This window comes from Caenorhabditis briggsae, assembly GCF_000004555.2.
Source record: "Caenorhabditis briggsae complete genome, chrI, whole genome shotgun sequence".
Taxonomy (NCBI): domain Eukaryota; kingdom Metazoa; phylum Nematoda; class Chromadorea; order Rhabditida; family Rhabditidae; genus Caenorhabditis; species Caenorhabditis briggsae.
In genome coordinates this window covers 3,632,933-3,656,665 of record NC_013489.2, presented here as the reverse complement: position 1 = coordinate 3,656,665, position 23,733 = coordinate 3,632,933, and the positions used below count along the sequence as shown (strand labels likewise).

The window sequence follows — 23,733 nt, the reverse complement described above, 5'->3', positions numbered from 1 at the left end:
CATGTCAGCCATTTCCCAGCAGTTCGCAGCAGCTGCAGCAGCTGGAAATGGACATGGATCAGTACGGTATGCAGCTCATATTCCTGTCAGAAGTGGGGAAATCAGTGGTAGAATGAGCTCAGGAAGTGTGGACAGCCAACAAAGGTTCGTTTTTTGTTTCATTTTGAAAAGATGCCATTTTTATAAACTCAATTTATTTCTCAATTCCCCCTTTAAACACTAACAATTGATTTCAGTGGCGGCACTCTTGACGTTGCGTCCAAGAATATCGATCATGTGATAGATCAGGCTCGACATCGTCACCATCAACACAGAAGCAAGTTCAAAGAAGCCATTGACTATCTGGACCAGATCTTCGAGGATTTGAAAAAAGAGTGTGATGTGAGTGGAGGGAATAGGTCTAGAGACAGTTGTGCCGAGTTTATGAACTCGTGAAAAGCAGAAGGTAGATGATGTGTCATGGGGAGTAGACACAAAAGTTCAGTTTTTTGGACTGAACGAGACCTTAAAGTTAAGGTTACACTTAGGACAACCTAAAAAATTTTTTTTCTAACCGAAAGAAATAAAAAACGGTGTTTGGTTTCAACTGTTCAATAACTATATAAGCCTATAGACCTAGTTATTTTTATAACGCCGTGTAGTTTGGAAAACGTTTCCCTAAGAAACCATCACTAAAAGATGATTCATTAAAAGTTCCAGATAGATTCAAAGTGGTCATTGAATTCCGTTCTATTTTCAGACTGACGACAAAAATAATAACGATGAAAACAACAAACCATCAACCGAAAGTCAGCCGGTGTCTCCACCTATTCAGAAGCCATCCGCATCGTTCGTTGCTGTCAAGAAAAAGCCAACAACTACAGTTGCAACGTCATCTCCCTCCACTACTGCAACAGCAAAGAACGCATCTGCGTCCGATTCGAAGTAAGTCGTTCCTTCCGGGCGGGGCTACTTTCTGAAGAAATATCCTGCGAATCTCAAGCAGCAGACTTTTTGCTGTCTGTGTCTCTCTGATTCGTGTACTATTTTGTCTCGTGATACATTACACACGACATAAGACCCGAGCAGGACACTGGTCGGCCGCGGCGGGCCGAATTGTGGATGCTCTCCGTCGTTTCCATCACTTTTTCAACTTTTTACTATTATTAACAACACTTGAGGAGGATTCGAAAAGAGAACAATATAAACATATATACATTTCCAGACGGAGTAGTACGACAAAGAATACAGCAACCGTCATCAAACCAGCAGTATCGAGGCAGAAATCATCTGAAACTACTGGAAGTACTTCTTCCTTTTTTACTGTCAAAGCTGCTACAAATAAACAGATTCCACAGGTAGGAACGGAATTTTGAAGTTTAAAGTTTAAAAATTTTGAACCCGTAGACTAGATGTGTGATCTCAATTTGTGGGTAAATGTTAGGAAGACAAAAAACTATGTGAATCCTAAAAAAACGCATGAAATTGACTTAACCAATACATTTATTGTCGTTTTTCTTTTACAATTAAAACAAAATATTTTTCGTTTTTAACCTAATTGTAAAATATCTTAACAGAAAAGTTTCTAAAATACCGTAAACACTCTAATAGAAGGCCACCCTATAGTTGCACTTTGAGACAATTTATTTCAATTTCTGTAGCAGATATCAAAAAGTGGTTAACTGGCAAAATGTTTATTATAATATCAAAAAGATTTTTTCAGTTGACCACTTTTTATTATTTGTTACAGTAACCGAGATATATGGGTTCAATGTGCAAGTATAGGATGGCCTTCTAAGAGTAGTTACGGTATTACAAGCCAAAAAATAATACTTCATTTTCTAAAATATTTTTCCATGACTTTCCCAAACATCATATTCGGTTCAAGATCTAGATCAAAACACATCCGTCCATTCTTTCAATTTTTCAAAAAAGTTGAATTCTTTCTTAGAAGCGCGTTCCACTGTTCTCTCAACGCATAAAGTTTATCGTTGTACTTACATCATAAAGTAGAAAGAGAGAGAGAGAGAGAGATACAAAACGAAAGAAAAAGAGGGCATAAAAATGCGATAAGTGCTCCGTATCTAATGCTTCAAACTTTTAGGCTCCATCCCCAGTTGAAGTTGTGATTCCAGTGAGGAAAATCTCACAAGAAGTCTCCAACAATCAGCCGGAGGTATTTTTTCAATCATCCTGTTTTCTATTTATTTTTCTCTGTTTTCAGCCCACGGTCGCTGAAACGATTGTGCTCGCCAAGAAAACAGACAAAATGGATTTCACCAGAAGATGGTTACACGATGATTTACAATCCTTAGCTCATCTTCCACCAGCCAACATTGCTCCAAACGCGGTCAGTATTATTTCTTAGGTTTCTCATTTCCATACTCAATATTTTCAGTCCTACTATCAAGACTTTGATGAGCATTCCTTGGGGAGTTGTAGTGCAGAAGTGGCTGCTTTCAACACAGTCAAAGAGAAGAAGAACGGAAAGAGCTCTCGAAAAGTTTCCGATTCTTCCGATATGATCCGTCCTAGACCATTCCGTCCTCAGCCAGTATACCCAATGATGGATGGGTTCAATGGTCCATCAGCATTTGAACCATTTGCATCTCATACATTGCCACGTGTCGCATCAAATGACCAAATCCCGAATGAAATGAAAAGATCAGGATCTCAAGATCCATACAACACACTTCGTTCTATGCGCTCCGAAGGCGATGGGTTCGATTCAGCTCGTCCATCGCCATCTGCATTCCAACAAGTGTCTCCATTCAATCGTGGAGGTTCAATGAGATCCTCGCTTCGATCACTTCCTGATCATTCCCCAGTAAGACAAAGGATACCGCAAAAACCAAATTACGAGCCTGCCAAAGATCCAGTTTTATCAATTGATCAACTAGTGGCTGAGTTGGAGTTGAATACTGAGAATGTGAGTTCTTTTTGGAAAACAAAATAAGTTCTATATAAATATAATTTCAGACCTTATCCTCATCTGATAAACGCCGTTCGTTCCCTACATCATTTGGAAGACCACTCGCACATCAAGCACAACAACATCATGCTTCAAACGATTATGAGAAACCGAATCGATATCGAGCAGAAATGAGACAAGCAGCCACAAGAGGAAGAGCTCAGAATTTCGCCGCCTCGGAATCTGTTCCGAAAGCAACCGTTGCTGTATCAAACGCTCCAGTATATTCTCAACCAGTCAGACAGCAGCAGCAGGCACCACAAAAATCACTAGATGAAGTTACGAGCATGTTGAATCGAGCAGTGTCTCAATTTGGTAATGACCAAAGACAGGCACATCAACATCCATCTGTATACAAGCAATTGAGTCAGCAATCTTTTGGCTCCGTACACAGTAATAATGCATTCGAAACCATCAATCAGGAGAAGATCAATCCGAGTCGAGTGGAAGCAATGCATAACATGTTTGAGAGAGGAACCGCCCCTACTTCATGGAAAATGCAACAACCAAAAGATGGTTTTGATGACAGGAATCAGGTACTTTTTGAATGAAATCTCTTTTTCTCTTTATGCTGTGATCTTTCCTCCTGAGTAGATCAGTTTTTGATTGCTTACTAGTTAGCTAATAAATGCAGTGAATAAAATCTGCTACAGCTCCATACCGGACCTTCTCAATGATCACAAGAATTCTGCATTAATGCAATGACCTCATTCTGAGAAGTGAGTGTCTATTATGATATGGTTTTTTGTCCTTAAGGGGATTTTATTGAAATACTCAAATTCCAATCCTAAACTTCGAAAACGTTTCAGAAGATGTCCCCACTGCAGGAGGTCACATATGCCACACTCAACAGCTACTCCCCAACCCCACAGGTTCAATCAAATGGAAACGGAATGACTCGAAATTCGTCCCAGAATCAGATATCATATCATGACTACACTCCTCAATTGCCAACTACGCAACCACCACAAAGACCACCTGGATCTGCGAACTCATCTCAGGGCGGATATTACTCATCAAACAGTTCTGGAATCGGTTCCAACTATCCACAGAATCAGCAGAATCAGTATAATGTGAGTGTTTCAGAAAAATGCCAAGTATGAATATTTGATGTATGGAAATTCTTTTTACCGTAAAACAAATAATAGAAGGGCTCTTAATTTTTAACTTTGAGTCAATTTTCTCAATTTCTGTAAAAGATATAAAAAAATGTGTCAACTGATAAATGTTTTATCATAATATCACCAAAATGTTATTAGTTGACAAGTTTTTGATACTTTGCGTAGGAATCGATATAATTGAGCTAAAAGTTGACGATTTGGGTGGGCTTCTAATAAATGAAATACGGTACCTGATGTATGGGAATCCTTCAAAAATCAACCCGGTTTCTACTATAATTCTGAAAGGAATACTTTCAGAATCCAAGACGTAGTCTCATCATTGATCAACAATCAATACCCTCTAGAATGCCATCTGTGGAGAATGACGATGATGATGGATTCTACGATAACATCGGAATCGTATGTTTCTTTTTTCCATTGAAACCTTTAAACTTCTTTTTTATTACAGTATGATGACAGACGGTTTTCTCGTGGCAGTGAGCTCGAAAACTCGGTTTCATTCCGTCAACTCCCTCCGGCTTCTAACCAATCATCCGGTCATAAACACAATCGAATCGGGTCGTTCTTGAGAAAAATTGGTGGAGTCTCGAATCGTCCGCCGGGAAGTGCAGCCAGTTTGATGTCTTTGAATAAGATTTCAAACGAAACCATTATCAAACCGGGTGGTCTTATGAAGAGCAACAGTCTGAGCAATGAGCCTTGGAAAAAAGTAGTTCTTGGAGGAGGAGCAAGTATGCCAAGAGAAGGTACAGTTGATTTTTTATTTTCTATGACTCAAAAAAAAGGAAATTGTATTCGGTTCAAGTTGAACCCAAAATGTATCGTTTGTTATTACTATTTAGGGTGGTATCTTTAGTATTCCTAAAAAAATTTTTAACCAAATGCAACACATTTTCAGCAAACAACAATCACAAAACTGGTCTCGGAGCTCGCCTCAAAAATTCATTATTCGGCTCTCGAAAACGATTGGACGGTTAATTTTCTTGTTCTTTCCACACTTCTTATTTTATTCTTTTTTTTCACACATATTTAACCATGTATCTTTTTGCTCAAATCAAATAACAAATGTTCAGTTGAAATGCGGTTTATCAATTCAATTTGTATCCCCTTCTTTTCTCTCTCTCTCTTTATGTTGTGTAAATTGATGACAATGTTGAGAAAATAACTCTTCAAATGAGCCATTTTTGAAGATTTTTCCTCACTTTATTTGTCTATATTCATATTTTCTAAAATTTTCAACACTTATTTATCATTAATTTGTGTTAATGAATTTTCTACGTTTTTCCGGTGACTCAATTTTTAGATTGCCTTTAAATCGCCCAAAAATGCACACAATTTCGAATTTCTCGTAATTTTTTGAACTTTTGGAGTTTGCTTTAATGTTTTTGAAAATTTTCTGAAATTTCGGAATTTCTGAACGTTTCAGTAATTTTCTGAGTTTTCTGGAATTACTTGAATTTTCGGTTTTTGAAATTTTTTCTTTTTTTTGCCCATTTTTGACCATTTCCTGTGATTAATTGCTTTGAGAGTATTGAAAAAGGCGAAAAGACCTGAAAGTTTTGAAAACCGATGATTTCACTGAATTTTTACTGTTTTTTGACGAGATAACACCGTGCTTCAGGTTTCCGACAGCATGGAATTCGTTTCTATGCTTCATTCTTTCGAAAAAACTTCGAAAAACACTGAGCGCGAGCGTTTCTTGAGGTTTTCGGTGGAAATCTTGTTTCGCTGAAAGACTCTCGATGATCTCCATCGCCACTAACGTGGTGGCCGGAGTAGTAGGGGGCAGGTGCCAGGCGCCCCTCTGTGGTCTTTCGGGAAGCCCCCGAGATCTACCATGGGATGTTCCCGGGTTCTTTCTGAGAAGTGTGAAGCGGAGGCCGCGGATGTTCGAGTGAACCGAGGGGTTTTGGAAAATTTTTTTCGTTTTCTCATCCTGCGCGTCTGTCTGATTAGATTAGTCTGATCAGTCAAGACGCGGGGACGGCGGTGTTTGATCTTGTTTTGGTCGCGGGAGTGCACGGATATGGATGGATGGGGATGTGGATGGGGATGGGTGGGCCCTTAAAAGAAAAAATCACTGCGCGAAAAAGGTTCTAGTTACTCCAATTTTAGTTGCCCATGGGCCTCTTTCTCAAGGTTGTAATTAGAGGGTGGGATTCTATTTTCAATGATTCAAAATGAAAATTTTTTAAAAACTTTTTATTCAAAATTTTTTCTAAATTCAAAAACTTTTTTCAACTTCTTATTCGAAAAAATTTTTTTTAACTTTTTATTCAAAAATGCAGAAATTTGACAATTCGGAAGTTAAAAATTCTGAAATTCAGTGTTTTGGAAAATGCATAATTTTCACTCTGCCATCCTGAATTTGGAAGTTCCGAATTTATGAAATTCTGAGATTCCAAGGTCTCAAAATTCAAAATCCAGGAATTCTGGAATTCCGGGGAAAATTCGAAAATTCTAAAACTTGGGGTTCCGAATTTTAGAAGAAGTACCTGTATTCATATAGAGAGAGGCCCAGGACACCATGGACATGAAGCGCTCGGTAGTAGATGACTACATACCCCACAACACTTTAGGAGTCCCACGCCCCTTCGAGTTATTCAAGCAAATGTCCGAGATAGGCAGACACACTGACAGAAAAATTTGGGTAGTAAGAAGTAGATTGTTCGTCAACAGTCCGTCGACGACCCGTCGGTTCTCCTCCGGCTGCCTAGCAGTCATTCGCCAGTTTGCACCTCTTAAGCTTTCGTTTAGCAGTTTTTCGGCAGTCCTTTTTACCTGTGTATGAGAGTTTTTTGGGAGAAGTTTTTTTTTCCTATTCTTATGATCTCATAAATTATTCAAGATTTGTCAAATGCTGACAGAGAAAAACATAGCAATCTATATTTATTAGGACAATAAAAGTACACAGAGGAAGTTAAAAATTATCCAAAAACTGATTTGAATGTGTTGCCCAAATGATATCAATTTAGGCTTCGCAATTTCCTGACCATAAAGTTGTTTGACATCAAACTCTCGTTTGGGGGAATCCCCATTTCTGAAAGAGGCAACTACAACTTTCAGCGTTGACTCCCTTACATTTTACAAATGCCAGTGTACTTGCAGATGACTTTTGAATAGTACCACACTGACATATGGAGGTCAGCCTTGTCTCTTTTATGTTCACCACAAGCTTCGCCTCTGCTCAAAACTGCTACGAGTGTCGTTCTGCCATTTCTCTCCATAATGCCTCCTCCACCACTGTCTCCCTCAAAGTATGCATTTATTGGTTGCACTGAAAATCAAGAACCTACTTTACAGGCTAATTGAACATGATCAAAACTATACGAACAAATAACGTTTAGTCCAAATTCACATTTCAAAATCTGGAGAAACATATTAATTCAGGGAAATTAACAATTAGTTTACTTACGTAGCTTGACTCATATCTGAGGATTCCGGTTTGGACTCGTTTATCAGAAGCTACAGAAATGTTTTTTTTATGTTAATAATAACTCACGATCGAAACCAAAATCATAAATTGTAATGTTCTCGAAATAGTTGCTACTGTAGCCATCGACTAAAACAACATCGCGGTGAAGTTTCGATACGGAGACTTACAATCAATACAGATAGGATGAATCTTTTCTGAGAAGAGGACATCTTTATCTAGTTCTACTATAGCAATGTCATCTTGATTGAGATATGTTAGAACATTTCCTGAACACAGTCCGGGTAAGACAACCTAAATTATTTTTTTGAAAACTGAAAGATAATGAGGAATAGGCTTTCACCAGAGCTGGCTTTCTTGTGATTAGATTCGTGGGAAGGTTTATATTTTCACAAGTTTCCTCATCTCGACACCTAGTGGCAAAGTGGATGTCAGCTTCACTTCTTTCAGGAGGAACAATATAATCCCTGAAAATGAATTTCAAGTTGAATCTCAATCTCAGATTTCTTACTCTCCCCGACAGTTATCCTTATTAATAACTTCTCCATTGAAGACGTATCTGAATGATCCGTGCTCGAAATCCCTTACAAAACAGTGTCGAGCAGTAATGATGTGGCGAGAAGATACAAGGGTGGCAGTGCAATGCAAAACCCCTTCGTATCGATACACAGCAATAGGAACAGCCCATGGAGCTTCTTTCGACTCGGTCTTCGTTCCAAATATGACCTTGTTCCTCATAACTATTTCTAATTGAAATAAAAACTAAACATTACATACCCTTTTTATATGGCCCACATACTTGCTGCATTTGTTCATTCTCCAGGCTTGACAATTTTTTCCTAAATAATTCAGTTAAGAAAGTTAAAACTAAGACTCCTCTGAAGATGCAGTGCTTCATCGTCGCTATCGAATCAAAAAATGGTACCTAAGTGGTTGCTTTTTAATTTTTCATGTCACGCTTTCTTTCCAATGTGTCATTGAAGTTTTAAATCTGCACCCGCTCCACCCATACCTATTATCCGTTCCTCACTTACTGAGCCTTTTTTCTACCATACTCCGCAATATCATGAAGGGACTCTTAATCTACATCATGCTCGCTAGTCTTTAGAAGTGCTTCTTCATTATCATTTTTTGGATAATTGGTATACTCTAGAGTCTACAGCCTAGAGTGCTCCCTCTGTGTGCTGTGTGCAATTATCATCAGCGGGACAGGCGAGTTGTGTGCGTCTTCGCGTGACGGTGTTTGCACAAATAACCAAAAATATTAATCGGACAGCAGCCTGCATTTTTTTAAAGTTTCTCTTCAATTTTAAAAACTCTATAAATATATTAAAAAATACTGAATACCCTAAAAAGGCCTCTAAAAGTTTATATGTCTTTCTTAATCTGTATGTGTCGTCTCCCAACGAAAAACTAACAAAATTTCGTCATGTTTTCAGCTTGTCTTATTCTGTTACCGTACACACCGAAGACTTAATTTCTCAAATTTCAGCAAAAATGTGGAGATTATGCCGAAAATCTCCGAAGCAGATTAGGAACTCGGTGGAGTCATGTTTTAAATCTGTGAATGCTCGGCACTTCTCCGTTAGTTCGTTCCAGTCAGCTAATGATGATGTAATTTTAAAATATAATCAGTCTAAAATATCAATTTTTCTCCAGAAGACAGTGCTCAAAAGACAGGAAGTTCTCCATCTTCTCGCCAAAGATCAGCGATTTGAAGAAAAGTTTTTCAACCAAGTTCAGCAGACAGTTCGATATTTTGCACAAAAACCGAACGATCTGAAGAAATTCTTCAAAAAAGACTCAAACAATAGTTCTTCGGAAAAGAAAGGTAATGGCTAGTTTTCATTCCTTCAAAGAATTTCAAAAATTTTCAGAGTCATCTTCGAACAAAGACAGCAGTGGCAAGAAAGGAGAAGACAATAGCCCATTTAATCAATTGTAGGTATTTTTAAAATTTGAGTTGATTTTAATAATTGATTTACAGCCCGGGAGGATGGCAGCAAATTGCAGTGTCAGCGGGTATCCTCATTGCTTTATATTTGTTCATGGACTATCAATCATATCGTGAGATTTCCTGGAAAGAGTTTTACAGCGATTTCTTGGAGCCCGGACTTGTGGAAAGACTTGAAGTAGTCGACAAACGATGGGTCAGAATCGTCAGTTCGTCTGGAAAGTATGCAGGAGTGAGATTTGAATTTTTACTAACAAAACTTGAACAACTTGTTTTCAGCAAACATGCTATTTCAATATTGGAAGCGTAGACAGCTTTGAACGCAGTCTAGGTGCAGCTCAACATCATCTCCAATATGACGCAGATCGCCAGATTCCAGTTCTATACAAATCAGAGTTTAACTTGTGAGTTTTCATTAGTCAGCTTCGTTTCATGCTGAATTTAATTTCAGCAAACGGGAAATCCCAAATTTGATCAGTGTAGCGTTTCCACTATTGTTCGGTTATTATATCTATCGAATGCTGAAAGGAGGTGGAGCTGCCGGAGGCGCAGGAAGAGCCGGTGGTGGAGGACTAGGAGGAATGTTTGGAGGATTCGGACAAAGTACTGCTCGTCTTATCAATAAAGAAGACATCAAAGTGAAGTTCTCTGATGTTGCTGGCTGTGAAGAAGCGAAAATCGAGATTATGGAGTTTGTCAATTTTTTGAAAAACCCTCAACAATACAAAGATCTTGGAGCAAAAATTCCGAAAGGAGCTATTTTGACCGGACCACCTGGTACAGGAAAAACTCTTCTTGCTAAAGCTACTGCGGGAGAAGCCAATGTTCCGTTCATCACAGTTTCTGGATCCGAATTTCTGGAAATGTTCGTTGGAGTAGGTCCAGCAAGAGTCCGTGATATGTTCTCCATGGCTAGAAAAAACTCTCCATGCATCCTGTTTATTGACGAAATCGACGCAGTTGGTCGAAAGAGAGGAGGAAAAGGAGGAATGGGAGGACACTCAGAACAAGAGAATACGCTCAATCAGCTTCTTGTCGAAATGGATGGATTCACAACCGATGAATCTTCAGTTATTGTAATTGCAGCCACTAATAGAGTAGACATTCTTGATTCTGCTCTTTTACGTCCTGGACGTTTTGATAGACAAATCTATGTTCCAGTCCCGGATATCAAAGGTCGTGCTTCCATCTTCAGAGTTCATCTTGGACCGTTGCGTACTTCTCTCGATAAAACAGTGTTGTCCCGAAAACTTGCTGCTCACACTCCAGGCTTTTCTGGTGCTGACATCTCCAACGTATGCAATGAAGCAGCTTTGATTGCTGCCAGAGATGCGAACGACGAGATCTCTAACAAACATTTCGAACAAGCTATTGAGCGTGTGGTAGCTGGAATGGAGAAAAAGACACAAGTATTACAAAAAGAGGAGAAGAAAACAGTGGCATATCATGAGGCCGGTCATGCGATCGCAGGATGGTTCCTTGAATACGCTGATCCACTTCTGAAAGTTTCAATCATTCCACGTGGAAAAGGATTGGGTTATGCGCAATATCTGCCAAAAGAGCAATACTTGTACTCAAAGGAACAATTACTTGACAGGTATTCGTTGAAAAAACTATGTTCTAATCATCGAATTCTACTTTTTCAGAATGTGTATGACTCTCGGAGGACGTGTGGCGGAAGAAATTTTCTTTGGAAGAATCACAACTGGTGCTCAAGACGACTTGCAGAAAGTAACTCAAATGGCTTACTCTCAGGTTAATGAAAAAATATTTTTATTATTTGAAAAAATTGAAGAACAAAAAAAATCACATTTGGTATCATAGTAGGTTGGGTAGGGTTAGGAAAAAAGGACTAATCCAACACTAAAGAGTTTTTATCCAATGACTCGGTGAGCCCTTCGCAGATGGTTGATGCGATTCCAGTGTTAGGATCCACGGTACAAGTACACTTTACCGGAACGGTGGTTGTGAATGTAGCAAGAATAAGGAATATAAATAGAATGCAGAGGATTTGCTTCATGTTGACCGGCGAATAGATGATAGAAACGACGTTGAAACTGCTTTGTGTGCTTTCCAGACATATGGACTAGATTATGTTTTTGTTGGCAATCGAAAGAAATAGTTTGTGGTCTGGAAGAGGTAGAAGACATGTGAAGACATCACGACATGTGGGCTGTTGTGCCAGGCTTTTCATTGGTTTGAAAAAAAAAAGACAACGGAAAAATCGAGTTTTAAAAATATAGAAATAATAAATAAGATAAGTTAATAGTTAAGTAATAAATAAGATAAGCTAATAAGTTAGTTAATCCTTCTGATCCTTATGATCCTTCTCTCATGGACGTTGAACGTAGGCTCCGTGGTTTCCATCCTGAAAAAGTTTGATTACGATAAAGGAGTGATTATTATCATATTATCACCTCTACAACCTCAATAATGAATTGTTTGTTTCCGTCCGGAAGAACATACTGGTCGTGTGGTTTTGGCAAGGCATATCCAGATGGATTTGGGACAGGGGCGTGTTTCGGTGTTCCGATCGATTTTAAGAGTTCCTCTACATTTTTCTCGATTTTTTCCAAAGAAGCCGAACATTGCTGGCATTTTTCGAGATCCTTTTTCAAACCCTCATTTTCTATTTTAAGTTTTCCAGCGTCATTCTGTGCTGATATGGCCTGTTCGATGACCTTAAAGCCAAACGATTAATATCAAAAATCTTTTAGTAGGACTTACTTTTAACAAAACACCGTTTACGTCGCTCGTTGGGCCCTGCGATGTAGTTGATCTGAAGACACATTTTGTTAGTCTTGAATTACTTGCTCAACTTACTTTTGGTTTTTGACCGACACATTTCCTTGCTCCAGCAGCTTCTTCATAGATGTCAGTAGATTGATCTCTCCCGAATTTTCGGAGTTAGCCTTGGTGATGCTAGAAGTCGGCGCACAGTAAACGACATGAAGGCAATACACGATGGTCACGAGGAACGAGAGCTTCATAGCTAAAAACTTCAGTGAGCTGATGAAAGTGACGACCGTTCATTCCCTTTTATACCAGGCTAGGCATAGGATGGTACCGGTGTGTGTATGGAACAACTACGAGATGAGTCAGAAACACTGGATCAGTTTGGTATTATACCTTTGTTCAAACTATTGATAGTGCAAGGATGTATCATTAGTCATCTACTATAGTATACATAGAAATGTGCATTTTGTATTTTTAATATTAAAAAAATTGCAGGTTGTGAAGTTTGGAATGAGCGAAAAGGTTGGACCACTCTCCTTTGACACACCGGCTCCGGGTGAGATGGCGTTTGACAAACCATATTCTGAAGCGACCGCGCAACTGATTGATCAAGAAGTAAGAATTTTATAACAAGATGCAAATTCTGATGTTATTCCAATTTAAGGTTAGAGATTTGGTGACGAATGCTCTCAAAAGAACTCGTGAATTGCTCCTGAAGAAGTATGATGATATTGAGAAAGTAGCTCTGAGGCTCCTTGAGAAAGAGATTCTCAATCGCGAGGACATGATTGAGCTACTTGGAAAACGACCGTTCCACGAGAAGAACACATACGAAGAGATGGTTTCGGGCACTGGTGGACTGGATGAGAATGTGGAATTGCCGAAAGGTCTTGAGAATTGGAATAAGGAAGGTGAAAAAAATGAGAAGAGCGAGAAAAAGAAAGAAGAATGATGCTGTTTTTGTTCGACTTCTAAATGGATCTCCTTTTCCTTTTTTGTTTTTTTTTGTTTTAGGTTCTCTCAGAGTAGAATTGTAGTTTTTTGTTTTCTTTTAAGACTGGTACTTCTCGATAAACCTTACTTTCTCTTTTTTTTTGTTGTTCCGCATTCTACGAACTCTCGTTCCTAGGTGATTGTATTGTTTAGACCTTGTAAAGCCATCAGTTTCTTACTTTTTCTCTGATTTATACCTTTGTTCTTTTTTTGCATAAGAAATCTGTTCAATTCGAAGTCGCAACGCAAAAGTATCTAAAATTGCTTTTATACTTGAGTAGTCCATTGTGATCCTTTTTCATATAAAAATAACATATCCAGATGAGTGGAAAAGGTCGAGGAGGTGGTTCGTCAAACACAATGCGAAGTGTTGCCAACGCGTTGGGAATTGCACGATATGACATGGCTAAAATGATGTCCCAACAGAAAATTGAGCCGCCAGCGTTGTATCCGGTATGAAAAATGAATTAGAACTTGCCATCTAGTAGTTTATACTGATGGAAGCAACGCCGATGTCTGCTGGTCATTGATATGACTCAAAATATTTCCAGAAAGTGCGACGAGAGCCAGTTCCTCTTGAAATGACTACCGATATGCTTTATGTGTCTCGACTCAAAGTTGAACTTGATCAGCGAATGCGAGATTCTCAGTTTTTCATCGAGGCAGAAAAAGAAGACGAAATTAAACGGTACTTGGATAAGTACTCACTCATTAAACGGGAAAAACTTGATATCGGTAATCGATCTTTCCCATAATATATTAAATGCCTCATTCTTTTTAAGATATGTCACAAATGCCTTCTGAGCTTGTCTGGAGGCGATCGAGCAATAAGTTATCGAAAGATTCCGGAGCAAAGAAACGCAAACTTGCCAATGATGACTCGTTGATTGCAGAAAAACTTAACAAGTTGGAAGAAAAAGAAGGGCATAATAAGGAAGAGGATGATGACGATAAACCAGATAATGATGTTGGTTTTAGTATTCTTTCATGAATTTTTCAGAATATATTGTGAAACCTGTTTTTACAGAACGATTCCGGGAGTGAAAAATCTGCAGCTGAAGAAGAAGAGAATCCCCTATCGGACGATGATAATCAAGAAGAAGACAACGACTACATCTCGAACTATTTCGATAACGGCGAAGGATATGGCGATGGTGGCAGTGATGACAACATGGATGGGGATGAATACTAAATTTTCCGCTAATTGCTCAATTTTATGCTGTTAATGTTTTGTTGTTCTTGTTTCTCGATAAAAGTTTCGTTCGTTTCCGTTCGCCACCATGCTTGGATTACTGTCATCGAGGTACCGCCCTCTTTTCGTAAGCACGCTCTGTTGGCACGACCGAACGCACTTGTTTCGCGCCAATTCGGCAAATTTGAAGTGTGAATAATTTTCTGGATTTGTCTTTTTTTGGGTTTTCTCATACAATGAAAACAAAGAATTGCTATAATTCGTGAAAATCAGCAAAATTTCACTGTTTTCAATGAAATTTTTCAGAATATGTCTTTCCCTGAATCTGCGCTGTCTCGCGAATCACATTTTTATGTTAAACTGCTCAATTTTCAAAATTTTACAGGAATTATTTACAATTACTAACTTCGAAGCTTAATCACCATGGGAATTAAAGGACTTTCCCAGGTTATTGCGGATCATGCGCCATCTGCGATCAAAGTGCAAGAAATCAAAGCTTTCTTCGGAAGAAAAGTGACACATCACATTTGTTCAATATTTAATTTCCATATTTCAGGTTGCGATCGATGCTTCCATGTGCTTGTACCAGTTCCTGATTGCTATTCGCCAAGATGGTTCGCAAATGCAGAGTGAAGATGGTGAAACCACAAGTCATCTGATGGGAATGTTCTATCGAACTATTCGGATGATTGATAATGGAATCAAACCAGTCTATGTCTTCGATGGAAAACCACCAGACATGAAGAGTGGAGAGCTTGAAAAGCGTACAGAACGACGTGCTGAAGCTGAAAAGGCATTGACCGAGGCTAAAGAGAAAGGAGATGCAAAAGAAGCGGAGAAGTTTGAAAGACGTCTGGTTAAGGTAACAAAGCAGCAAAACGAAGAAGTCAAACAGTTGCTGGGATTGATGGGGATTCCGGTGGTTGAAGCTCCGTGCGAAGCTGAAGCACAATGTGCTAATCTTGTCAAAGCAGGAAAAGTGTATGGAACAGCTACAGAGGACATGGACGCTCTCACTTTCGGATCGTGTGTTCTTTTAAGACACTTATTGGCTCCGGAGGCGAAAAAAATTCCGATCAAGGAGTTCCATCTGGCTCGTGTATTAGAGGAGATGCAACTGACTAAAGATCAATTCATTGATCTTTGCATTCTGCTTGGCTGTGACTACTGTGGAACCATCCGTGGAATTGGCCCGAAAAAAGCTGTTGAATTGATCAAGCAACACAAAAACATCGAGACTGTTCTTGAGAATATTGATCAGACGGTATGTGAGAAAGAACATTCGTAATACTTTTTCATTTTGAAATTTCAGAAATATCCACCTCCAGCCGACTGGCCATACAAACGGGCTCGTGAGCTTTTCCACGAACCAGAAGTGATGAAATGTGACGAAGTGGAGCTAACATGGAAAGATCCTGACGTTGAGGGAATCGTGAAGTTTATGTGCGGCGAAAAGAACTTCAGGTAAGTTCCGTCACTACAATTTATTCTGAATAAAAATCTTTAGCGAGGATCGAATCCGTTCAGCAATGGTTAGAATGCAAAAAAGCCGAAACGCTGGCACCCAAGGACGCATTGATTCATTCTTCACTGTCTCATCTCAAGTCAAATGTGTCACAGTTGCTAAAAGGAAGGCTCAGGAAGAAGCTGAGAAGATGAAAAAGGGTGGCAAGAAGAGTGGTCCACCAAAGAAGAAGGCAAAGTAGGCACAAAAAAAATGCTGACCACTTCAATTATGATCTCGAGTATTATCAGTTTGATAAATTTTGAACATTGACGAATTCACATTTATTTTTAATTCATATTTATTAAAGAAAAAAACCAACAACAACTTCTATAGATTGTGATCTAAAGAAGAAACATAGAATGCAAGTATATCCTACTTTAGGGAAAAAAAGGAGGGGGGGGGAGAGTTTAGAAAATTCCTTTAAAAATTTCTACTAAAATGATTGGCCAGGTTTGAATGAGTGCGAAAATAGTTAGAGCCAGAAGAGCAATAATGAGGATCCAGAGAAGTATTTGGAGACCGTAGTAGTGCCAAAAGTATTTGATGCATGGCTTGATCCGCGAAACCAGCCATGAATTGGCCCACGTTTTGCGGTTTGGCTTCTCCAAGAATGGGCTCTGAAATCAAACAATGAGAAAACAAGTATCTTTAAAATGTGGCTGACGTGATTCGGCTCTGCTCGTTTCTTTCCAGCCGGTTCTTGGTCTGCTTCTTGTTTTGTCAACAGCATCATGTCCATCTCAACGAGTCCCATGATCCATTTCGGATCTTTTCCGATGTCATCATTCTTCTTTTTAGCATTTTGAGGCTCTTCCTGAATTTTGATGCAGTTTTGTAGTTGCTTTGATTCACAACTTACATGTGGATACTCATCTGTCAACATCGGCCACCAACCATACAAATTGCGAGCTTCAAAGATATTGACGGTGTCGTCATAACCTTCTGGCTCGACAAACAGCTGAAGTAAAACGTATTTTCCCATTAGAATTAGATTGCAAATACCACAGGTTTCGGGAACGGCTTCTTCTTGACTTTTCTTCTTCCACAGAGACATTTTGTTTCGTAGCAGAAGATGCAACAACGACAGAGACATCCACGACTGGTACAACACTTTGGGCACTTCACTCGTTTCTTTCTTTGTTTGGTGGAGTAGACTCCAACGTCAGCTGGAGAACCAATTCCTTCTGTAAAAATGGAATTTCAATTCATTTTCTTCAATTCCCGAATACCAATGAAATCAAGAAGATCGAGCTCGATATCTCCAAGAAGACGATCTTTCCGGAACTTGTTTTTATCCCAAAGTTCGATGACGAGAATCGGATCAACGAGCTCTTCAACTGGCTTTCGGAAGTAACGCGTTTTGGTGTATGCCACTACTTTCTTCTCCCACGGATTGTAGTCGAAGTTGAGCAAAAAACGCCAATTGAACTCACCAGTTCCATCGAGAACTCTGAAATTAGTGTAAGTTATTATCGTTATCTAAGTTTTTGTTCCGCCAGCTTCACCGGAAATGTGTATCTGTTTTATGTCCCTTCGTCATGCCGTTGATGAATGCCTTGACATAAAGATCGGAGACTGGCTCAGCGAAGCTTCGTTTGACTGGAATGGCTCCACGGACATCCATCACGGCAATTCTGAGTTGATAGCTGACAGGCTTTCTAGGTGAAATGTTGAATGGAGCAGGAATGGATCCGTATTCTTTCTGAAACACTTTGTAACCTTTTTAGTTAAAAAATATAGAACCGACCGGGAAGATATCAACGAACATCCGAAGTTCTCCCTTCTGAATTCGACCACATTTATCAGAAAACAATGGACGTGTCTCGACATGTTCTGGAACTAAATTGATCTGTCTCAAAAGAAACAGAGCGATAGTTTCCAGTTGAGTTCCCATGATTCTCAGCTTCGCTTTCTTTCTGATCTCTCCTTCTGCCGTTTCCTCTTTTCCAGGTGCTGATTTCTTTGGTTTGACCTCCTTGCTTCTCTGCTTCTCCCAACTCTCTTTCTCTTTTTCCATTTCCAGGTCAACGTCATCCCAACTTCCTGGAGAACGATCTTCTTCCTTATCATCAGTTTCTTCTTTTCCAGCTTTCTGCCGTTGGGAATTCAACATGGCAACTTCTTCGCTGAAAAATTCCCAAATCAATTGAGTTTCATTCAAAACTAGCTCACTTTTCGATGACATGAATAACATCGGAAAACCAGAACGTGATTTTCTCGATTGTGATCCCTTTCTCTTCTCCTTTATCTGTTTGTCTACTCTCAACTTTTGGAACGGACAACATCATTTTGTAGCAGTATCTGAAATAGAGAAATTCTAAATTTAGAAACAAACACAAATTTGAACGATTTAAGAATCTCCAAAGGAGTCATTTGATCTCTCCATTGTTGCTCTCCATGCACAGTGTACTGTCCACTGAGACCACAAGTAGCCCTCCATTTAGTGAGAAGACGATTTTCAAGGTCGATCGTGGTGGAACCGATTTCCTGATCCGTAAGAATCCTTCGTTTATCCATCACCGTAATCTTGAGATCCTTTTCCAATGGAATCGTCACTGTCACATCAATCCTTTCTCCAAAAATTGGGTCGCAGCATTCAGCCCGATAATTCTTTTTTAGATTCACTTTTTGTTTACCACAACGGAGTTTCACATATGAATCAACTCTTCCTTTTCGGGCATTCGAAATCAATCCATTAGCTTCGATGATGTAAATTCTGACGAGACATTCGGTGGGACCAACAAAGTCGACGACTGGATTGATGGCTGCTGGTGGTTTGTCTTTTTTGATTTTAGAAACCAAGAGACGACATTTCAGCTCTCCGGCTTTTTCTTTTTCTTCTGGATCATCGAAATCACCTTTCATTGATTTGACGAATGGGAATGTGCTCAAGAAATCAGTGAAATGATTGTATCCGTTCATTTCTTCTAGTGGTCGACGGAACACTCGCAAATACTCCATTCCAGATCTGTAGATTAACAAGTATTGACCGTTTTTGTAACTAAACGTACTCTGGATATCCAGGTGATCTGTGGAATTGTGACATTGAAGCATAGTAACGACTCCACCAATCAAGAGGAACCATTGGATCGACAGTCAGAGTTGGAAGTCGAACCATTTTAATGATTTTATCATGCTCTTCCAGAACGATTTCTTCAAGTACATCCCACTTCTCAGCATGATCACTTTTAGCCTATTGGAATATAAATTATTTATATACTCAAAAAAAGTGAATTCACCTTTGGAATGATGTGAGAGATGAATTTGTGCAGATCAGAAATCAAACATGAGCCAACAAGAGGTTTCCGGTTGAAAGATCTTGCATCAAAAAGATTGATAATGAATGGAGGAGAGAGTTCGAGAGCAGAAGGGAGAATCACTTCAGCGAATACAATCATCGGCTCTGGGAAGTTTGGATTCTTCCTAACGTCTTTTAGAGGTTCCAGAGTGAATTCTTGGTCACCGATTGCAAGTTCGACGAATGGACGACGAACGGCAAGAAGCTAAAACATGTCTTTATCGGAAACTTCAGCTGATATAGTATACCTTATGCTTTTTGAGATTTCTGACACCCCAACACAGAAACTGGATATGATACTTGTCGAATTGCGGACGGAACTCAGATGGAATTTCTCTTCTCTCCTTGGCATTATGTTTCAGTCCAGGTTCCAATGGAATCAAATCTTTTTCTTCTTCTTGATACAACTCGAAACATGCCAAAACTGCTCCACGAGTACGTCCCTTCGAGAATCGTAGAGGAAACCATTGTGGTGTTCCACGATGATCCGTCTTCGAGCAGATGACTGTTGGTGTTGTCTCAAATCTTCCGAGATTCGCTTCTTCGTTATTTGTGCATTCTCCGACAACTTCAACCGAGATAACTGGAGGATATCTCATGATATCGTGAGTTCCGCCAGCTATCAACACTGAACGAAACATCACAGTTTCATTCCAAATTGGATTTTGTGAGTTGTCGACCAACATGGTTTGTTTTGTTTGATGAGCAAACGAAACCCGAACGAATGCTCGAGAAGAATTTTTAACAACCGGAAGAAGAGCATTTGCCCACATAACATAGCATCTGAGTTGCCATTTTGCCGTTTCCATTTGATATTCGTAGAGACGAAATCTTGGATCATCCGCATCTGTGCTGAAATTTAAAAAAAGTTATTTCGAACTTTGAAAACAGAGTTTTGGATTGAAAAAACAATCAGAGAACTAAAATGTGTCAAATGTCTCTATATAGAAACTTACTCTTGATGTTCAACCTCTCGGATGTATCTTCTTCTTCGGATCCTATCAGAACCATCTTCTCCATCGTGATATGGACCTTCTTTCTTACTCGCAGAATACTAATAAAAACTGTTTTTTTTTCAAATTGCCAGTTTTTACTCACCTCCCAGTTCTCATTGCCCATTATTGTGCGAAAGTGCTCAAAGTCCTCCAACTCTTTATTATACGCCTCTAACTTCCTTGATCGTTTAATGCAACGGATTCTAAAGTTGTGATGCTCCTTCGCCTCTCGATCAGTGGATACTCCATCACCGAAGAAAACGCCATTCGTCGAGTAAACCCATCCTTTGTCATCTCCATTGTTTCGGAACTTATCAGGAACCCAAGTATCAGTTTTGTATCCTTTCGACGCCTTTTCAAAGTCTTCACGAGTCAACTCGCTTCCATAGAAATCCGTGTATTTCATATGTTTCCATGCCCCTTTCTCAGATTTCTTCTGTACTTCGAATGCTTTGTCATGGATTGTCTGATGGCCAAGTCTCGGAACAAACATCTCTCTAGTGTTCATCACAACCCAATGACCAACTGGAGTCCATCCTTTCTGTAGCTCTGGTAGCTTATCACTTCTTTCTCCGTTCCCATCGTAAAGTCCCGAATCGTTGTCCTTCCATTTGAGTGTGATCCCTTTAGACTGCATTTCGTACATTTCCATGAATCGTCTTACTTCGGCTGGTTGTACATGATCCTTCCACTTTGACAATCTGCTGTTATGTCCAAACCACATCTTCGCATGAAGAACAGCAACGAACTGAAAAAAGCATTCATGAAAGGAAATATAACGATTACAAAACAAACCTCTTTCTTCCTGTTTCTCTGATCAAGAAGAGTTGGCCATTGAATGTTGATTGGTCTTGTTCTGCCACACCATTCTCCGGATTGAGCATCTTCTCCCGATTGGAATATTTCCAAAACTGGAATTTTAGCAAATCCAATGAGTTTCCCATATGACATCATTTTTATTATGACAGGAGGGATACTTATTTGAATGTCTTCAGCCAAATCAAATGTTAGAGATCTCATTTGGAGAAGCATCCGAAGAAGTTTAGCATCCACCTCTTCATCAGAATAATCAACGTTGAAGTGCTCTTTTTCGAAATGCTCCTTCAGTTTGACAACTTTTTCTTTACGAGAAGAAAGGAGATTTCGGTCTAGATCACTTCTGGTCACTATGCTGACATGTCTGAAAAGAATTGGAATAGTTAGATTGCATGCTTTAAACTAACTTCAAGTAAGCACTAGAGGATTCGATCATCTGTTCCAGATAGTTCAATGCTTCTATTCCAACGGAAGCAACATGATCAATTGCTCCATTTCCGATTCTTCTCACTTCCCAAATCATTTTATCCAGCATGTTTGTCATCTTCATCAGAACATTGCTCATTTCAATTCTGTACTCAATTGATTCGAATGCTCCATTCACTTCAGCAACTGGACGTAAGTTTCCCCACGGCATTGCGAAGTACTTGCAGCCATCCCAATTCGGTTCAGCCTAAAAAAAATCAAAAAAGTTAGAAATCAATTCAAGGATCGTACGGGTAGAGTTGAGCTACTGCATGATTTGGTCTCCGAACTGATGCTACCATAAGGACCAATCGACATCAAAATACAAATTGGATCAGATGCAAACTGAGGATTGATCATGTTCAGAGCACTCATTGAGCAGAATGCGCTGTAAAACTCGACACTTCTCTGTAAATAATCAATGTCTTGAACCCTCGTCTTCATACTCCTACAGTAATCGCTTCAGCTTCTATGATTGGAGAATGATCGAGATGCATTCGTTGAGCTGCAGATTCTCCCATGTATTCAACACAATCGATTGCAAGAAAAAGACGTCCAATGAATCTGAAAACTGTGTTAAAACATTAATTCTAGAAACTGTTTTTTCTACCGGCTTCCATCTTGTTGCGCTCCTCTATTTTTCTTTGAGAAGAGACTGAATCTAGTGACCCTTTCACAGTCGAAAACGTTGAGATATGCAGGTCCAAATGTTGGAAGAAATCCCGTTTCTCCTGGTTCATAAATCTTTCTCAGGGGAATCGTTGCCTTCCCGATACAAGTCTTGCTTCTTCCGCGTTTTGTGTACAAAGAGAAAACAATCTGTAAATATGAATTGTACCATTGTTTGTGGTGCAAAGCAACCTCTGATATGACAGTTGGCCATTGAATCGGAATATAGATTTCCTGTTGAAACTTGACAGACGCCGTGTTATCCTCTTCATCCAGATATGCTGTCTCCTGTGTCGTCTCTGTTTTATGTCCTCCACAATCAACAGTCACATAGAATTTTTGCTTTTTCTTCAACTTTTTCTCGTTTATCATTTTCCGAATCAACTGCTCCACAGAAAAGAATCGAACCTAAATTAGCAATTCAGGATAATATTCGAGGTTCTCTCACCTTTAAAGTATAATCACTGAGATGTGCTCCACTCCAAATCTGTTCTTTTCCATCGTCGTCAATCAACTGTGGCGGCGATTCGTCAATACGATAAACGGACAGAGTCACTTTCAGAAATCCACAATTTTCATATGCAAAGTCATCCGGTTCCTCATCATCCATTCCAGGGAAACCAAGAGCAACCCATTTGGCTACTACTGATCGATCAGGAGAATGAATCACTTCCGATAGGTAGCAAGAAAATTCTCCAATATTTGTTTCTCCCAGTGTAGTTGGCCGAACGAGCTGAATCAATTATTTTTACAAAGAACTAGAAGGCCGAATACCTTCAGAATGAGAACTTTGGATGCCAACTTTTCTAACGGAATGTTCTTCTGAGTGTAGAGAATATTCTGACGCCATTTGGGAATCGCATGGGTTACTGTACGAGTCATTTTGGATTTCTCATCAAAAACAGTACGAACTCTTGCGGAGCCTGAACGACCCAAAGTTACCGAATCAAACATAAATTCAAAAATTTCACCTGCGCTGACATCTTTAGCCTCAATGACTCGTACGAGAATATTCCATGTACATGGTTTGTCAGTATCCTGTAACTTTCTCTTCCCAAAGTTCTTCCCATCATCTGGAAGCAATTCGATTTCCGACCCCTCGTCTTCCGAATTATCCTGAATAACAAATCAAATCGTCTGCTTGGTTATTTTCATGTCTCAAACCGTAAATGCTGATTTTCCATTTGTACTCTCGCTGCTCCGCTTGCTTGATTTGCTTGTATTCTTTGAATTATTGTCTGAATCTTCTTCAGCTCCATCGTTTTCCGGGTTATTTGACTGAAATTTTTGTTAAATTTTTCCCAATAAATTATTTTTTAATTTGGGCTCCGAAGCTACGTACCACTTCACTGGATGATGCAACAGGTGTCAGTTTTTGTTTCACTTTCTTCAGTTTGTCTTTGACCGCCATTTTTGAATGCTGTCAGCTGACAACTTCACGCTTCAGAAGCTCTTTTAGATCACGTGGCAACATTTCGTGGATCTTTGTGGAATTTAGCGTGGATACGTTGGCGTTCACGTGAATATTCAAGATATATTTTTAAAAGCTTATTGGCTAACGCGTGTCTGTTACGGAAGAATGGAGTACCAAAACATCAAATAGG

At 39.3% G+C, this 23,733-nt stretch overlaps 6 protein-coding genes across 6 annotated transcripts; 4 read left to right on the top strand and 2 right to left on the bottom strand.

Annotated features, from left to right (window-relative positions):
• Position 1: 1 nt before the first annotated feature.
• On the top strand, positions 2–5,049 carry CBG14950 (the record flags this gene model as incomplete). Its single annotated transcript, XM_045243013.1, is given in 11 exon segments — positions 2–144; positions 237–381; positions 740–924; positions 1,205–1,337; positions 2,084–2,329; positions 2,348–2,908; positions 2,959–3,486; positions 3,760–4,023; positions 4,357–4,470; positions 4,520–4,817; positions 4,970–5,049. The coding sequence occupies 11 exon segments, from the start codon at positions 2–4 to the stop codon at positions 5,047–5,049; spliced, it is 2,697 nt and encodes an 898-aa protein (XP_045095573.1).
• Positions 5,050–7,148: 2,099 nt separating this feature from the next.
• CBG14949 lies at positions 7,149–8,242 on the bottom strand (the record flags this gene model as incomplete). The annotated part of the gene is made up of 4 exons (XM_002639083.2): positions 7,149–7,348; positions 7,675–7,798; positions 7,848–7,971; positions 8,016–8,242. 4 exons carry the CDS (start codon positions 8,240–8,242, stop codon positions 7,149–7,151), a joined length of 675 nt encoding a protein of 224 aa, XP_002639129.2.
• Positions 8,243–9,001: 759 nt separating this feature from the next.
• Positions 9,002–13,146, top strand: Cbr-spg-7 (the record flags this gene model as incomplete). Its single annotated transcript, XM_045242998.1, has 8 exons — positions 9,002–9,335; positions 9,382–9,445; positions 9,492–9,690; positions 9,738–9,862; positions 9,910–11,213; positions 11,598–11,608; positions 12,690–12,809; positions 12,859–13,146. The coding sequence occupies 8 exons, from the start codon at positions 9,002–9,004 to the stop codon at positions 13,144–13,146; spliced, it is 2,445 nt and encodes an 814-aa protein (XP_045095572.1).
• Positions 13,147–13,508: 362 nt separating this feature from the next.
• CBG14946 lies at positions 13,509–14,379 on the top strand (the record flags this gene model as incomplete). The annotated part of the gene is made up of 4 exons (XM_002639081.2): positions 13,509–13,640; positions 13,739–13,922; positions 13,970–14,154; positions 14,215–14,379. The coding sequence occupies 4 exons, from the start codon at positions 13,509–13,511 to the stop codon at positions 14,377–14,379; spliced, it is 666 nt and encodes a 221-aa protein (XP_002639127.2).
• A 423-nt stretch (positions 14,380–14,802) lies between these two features.
• Positions 14,803–16,085, top strand: Cbr-crn-1 (the record flags this gene model as incomplete). The annotated part of the gene is made up of 4 exons (XM_002639080.1): positions 14,803–14,892; positions 14,936–15,643; positions 15,692–15,843; positions 15,887–16,085. 4 exons carry the CDS (start codon positions 14,803–14,805, stop codon positions 16,083–16,085), a joined length of 1,149 nt encoding a protein of 382 aa, XP_002639126.1.
• A 208-nt stretch (positions 16,086–16,293) lies between these two features.
• On the bottom strand, positions 16,294–23,540 carry Cbr-fer-1 (the record flags this gene model as incomplete). The annotated part of the gene is given in 20 exon segments (XM_045242986.1): positions 16,294–16,503; positions 16,551–16,844; positions 16,883–17,070; positions 17,116–17,336; positions 17,392–17,588; positions 17,634–18,152; positions 18,170–18,854; positions 18,898–19,079; positions 19,126–19,389; positions 19,433–20,036; positions 20,137–20,927; positions 20,975–21,359; positions 21,403–21,668; positions 21,713–21,898; positions 21,913–22,024; positions 22,071–22,537; positions 22,578–22,862; positions 22,904–23,245; positions 23,294–23,407; positions 23,472–23,540. The coding sequence occupies 20 exon segments, from the start codon at positions 23,538–23,540 to the stop codon at positions 16,294–16,296; spliced, it is 6,381 nt and encodes a 2,126-aa protein (XP_045095571.1).
• Between the last annotated feature and the right edge of the window lie 193 nt (positions 23,541–23,733).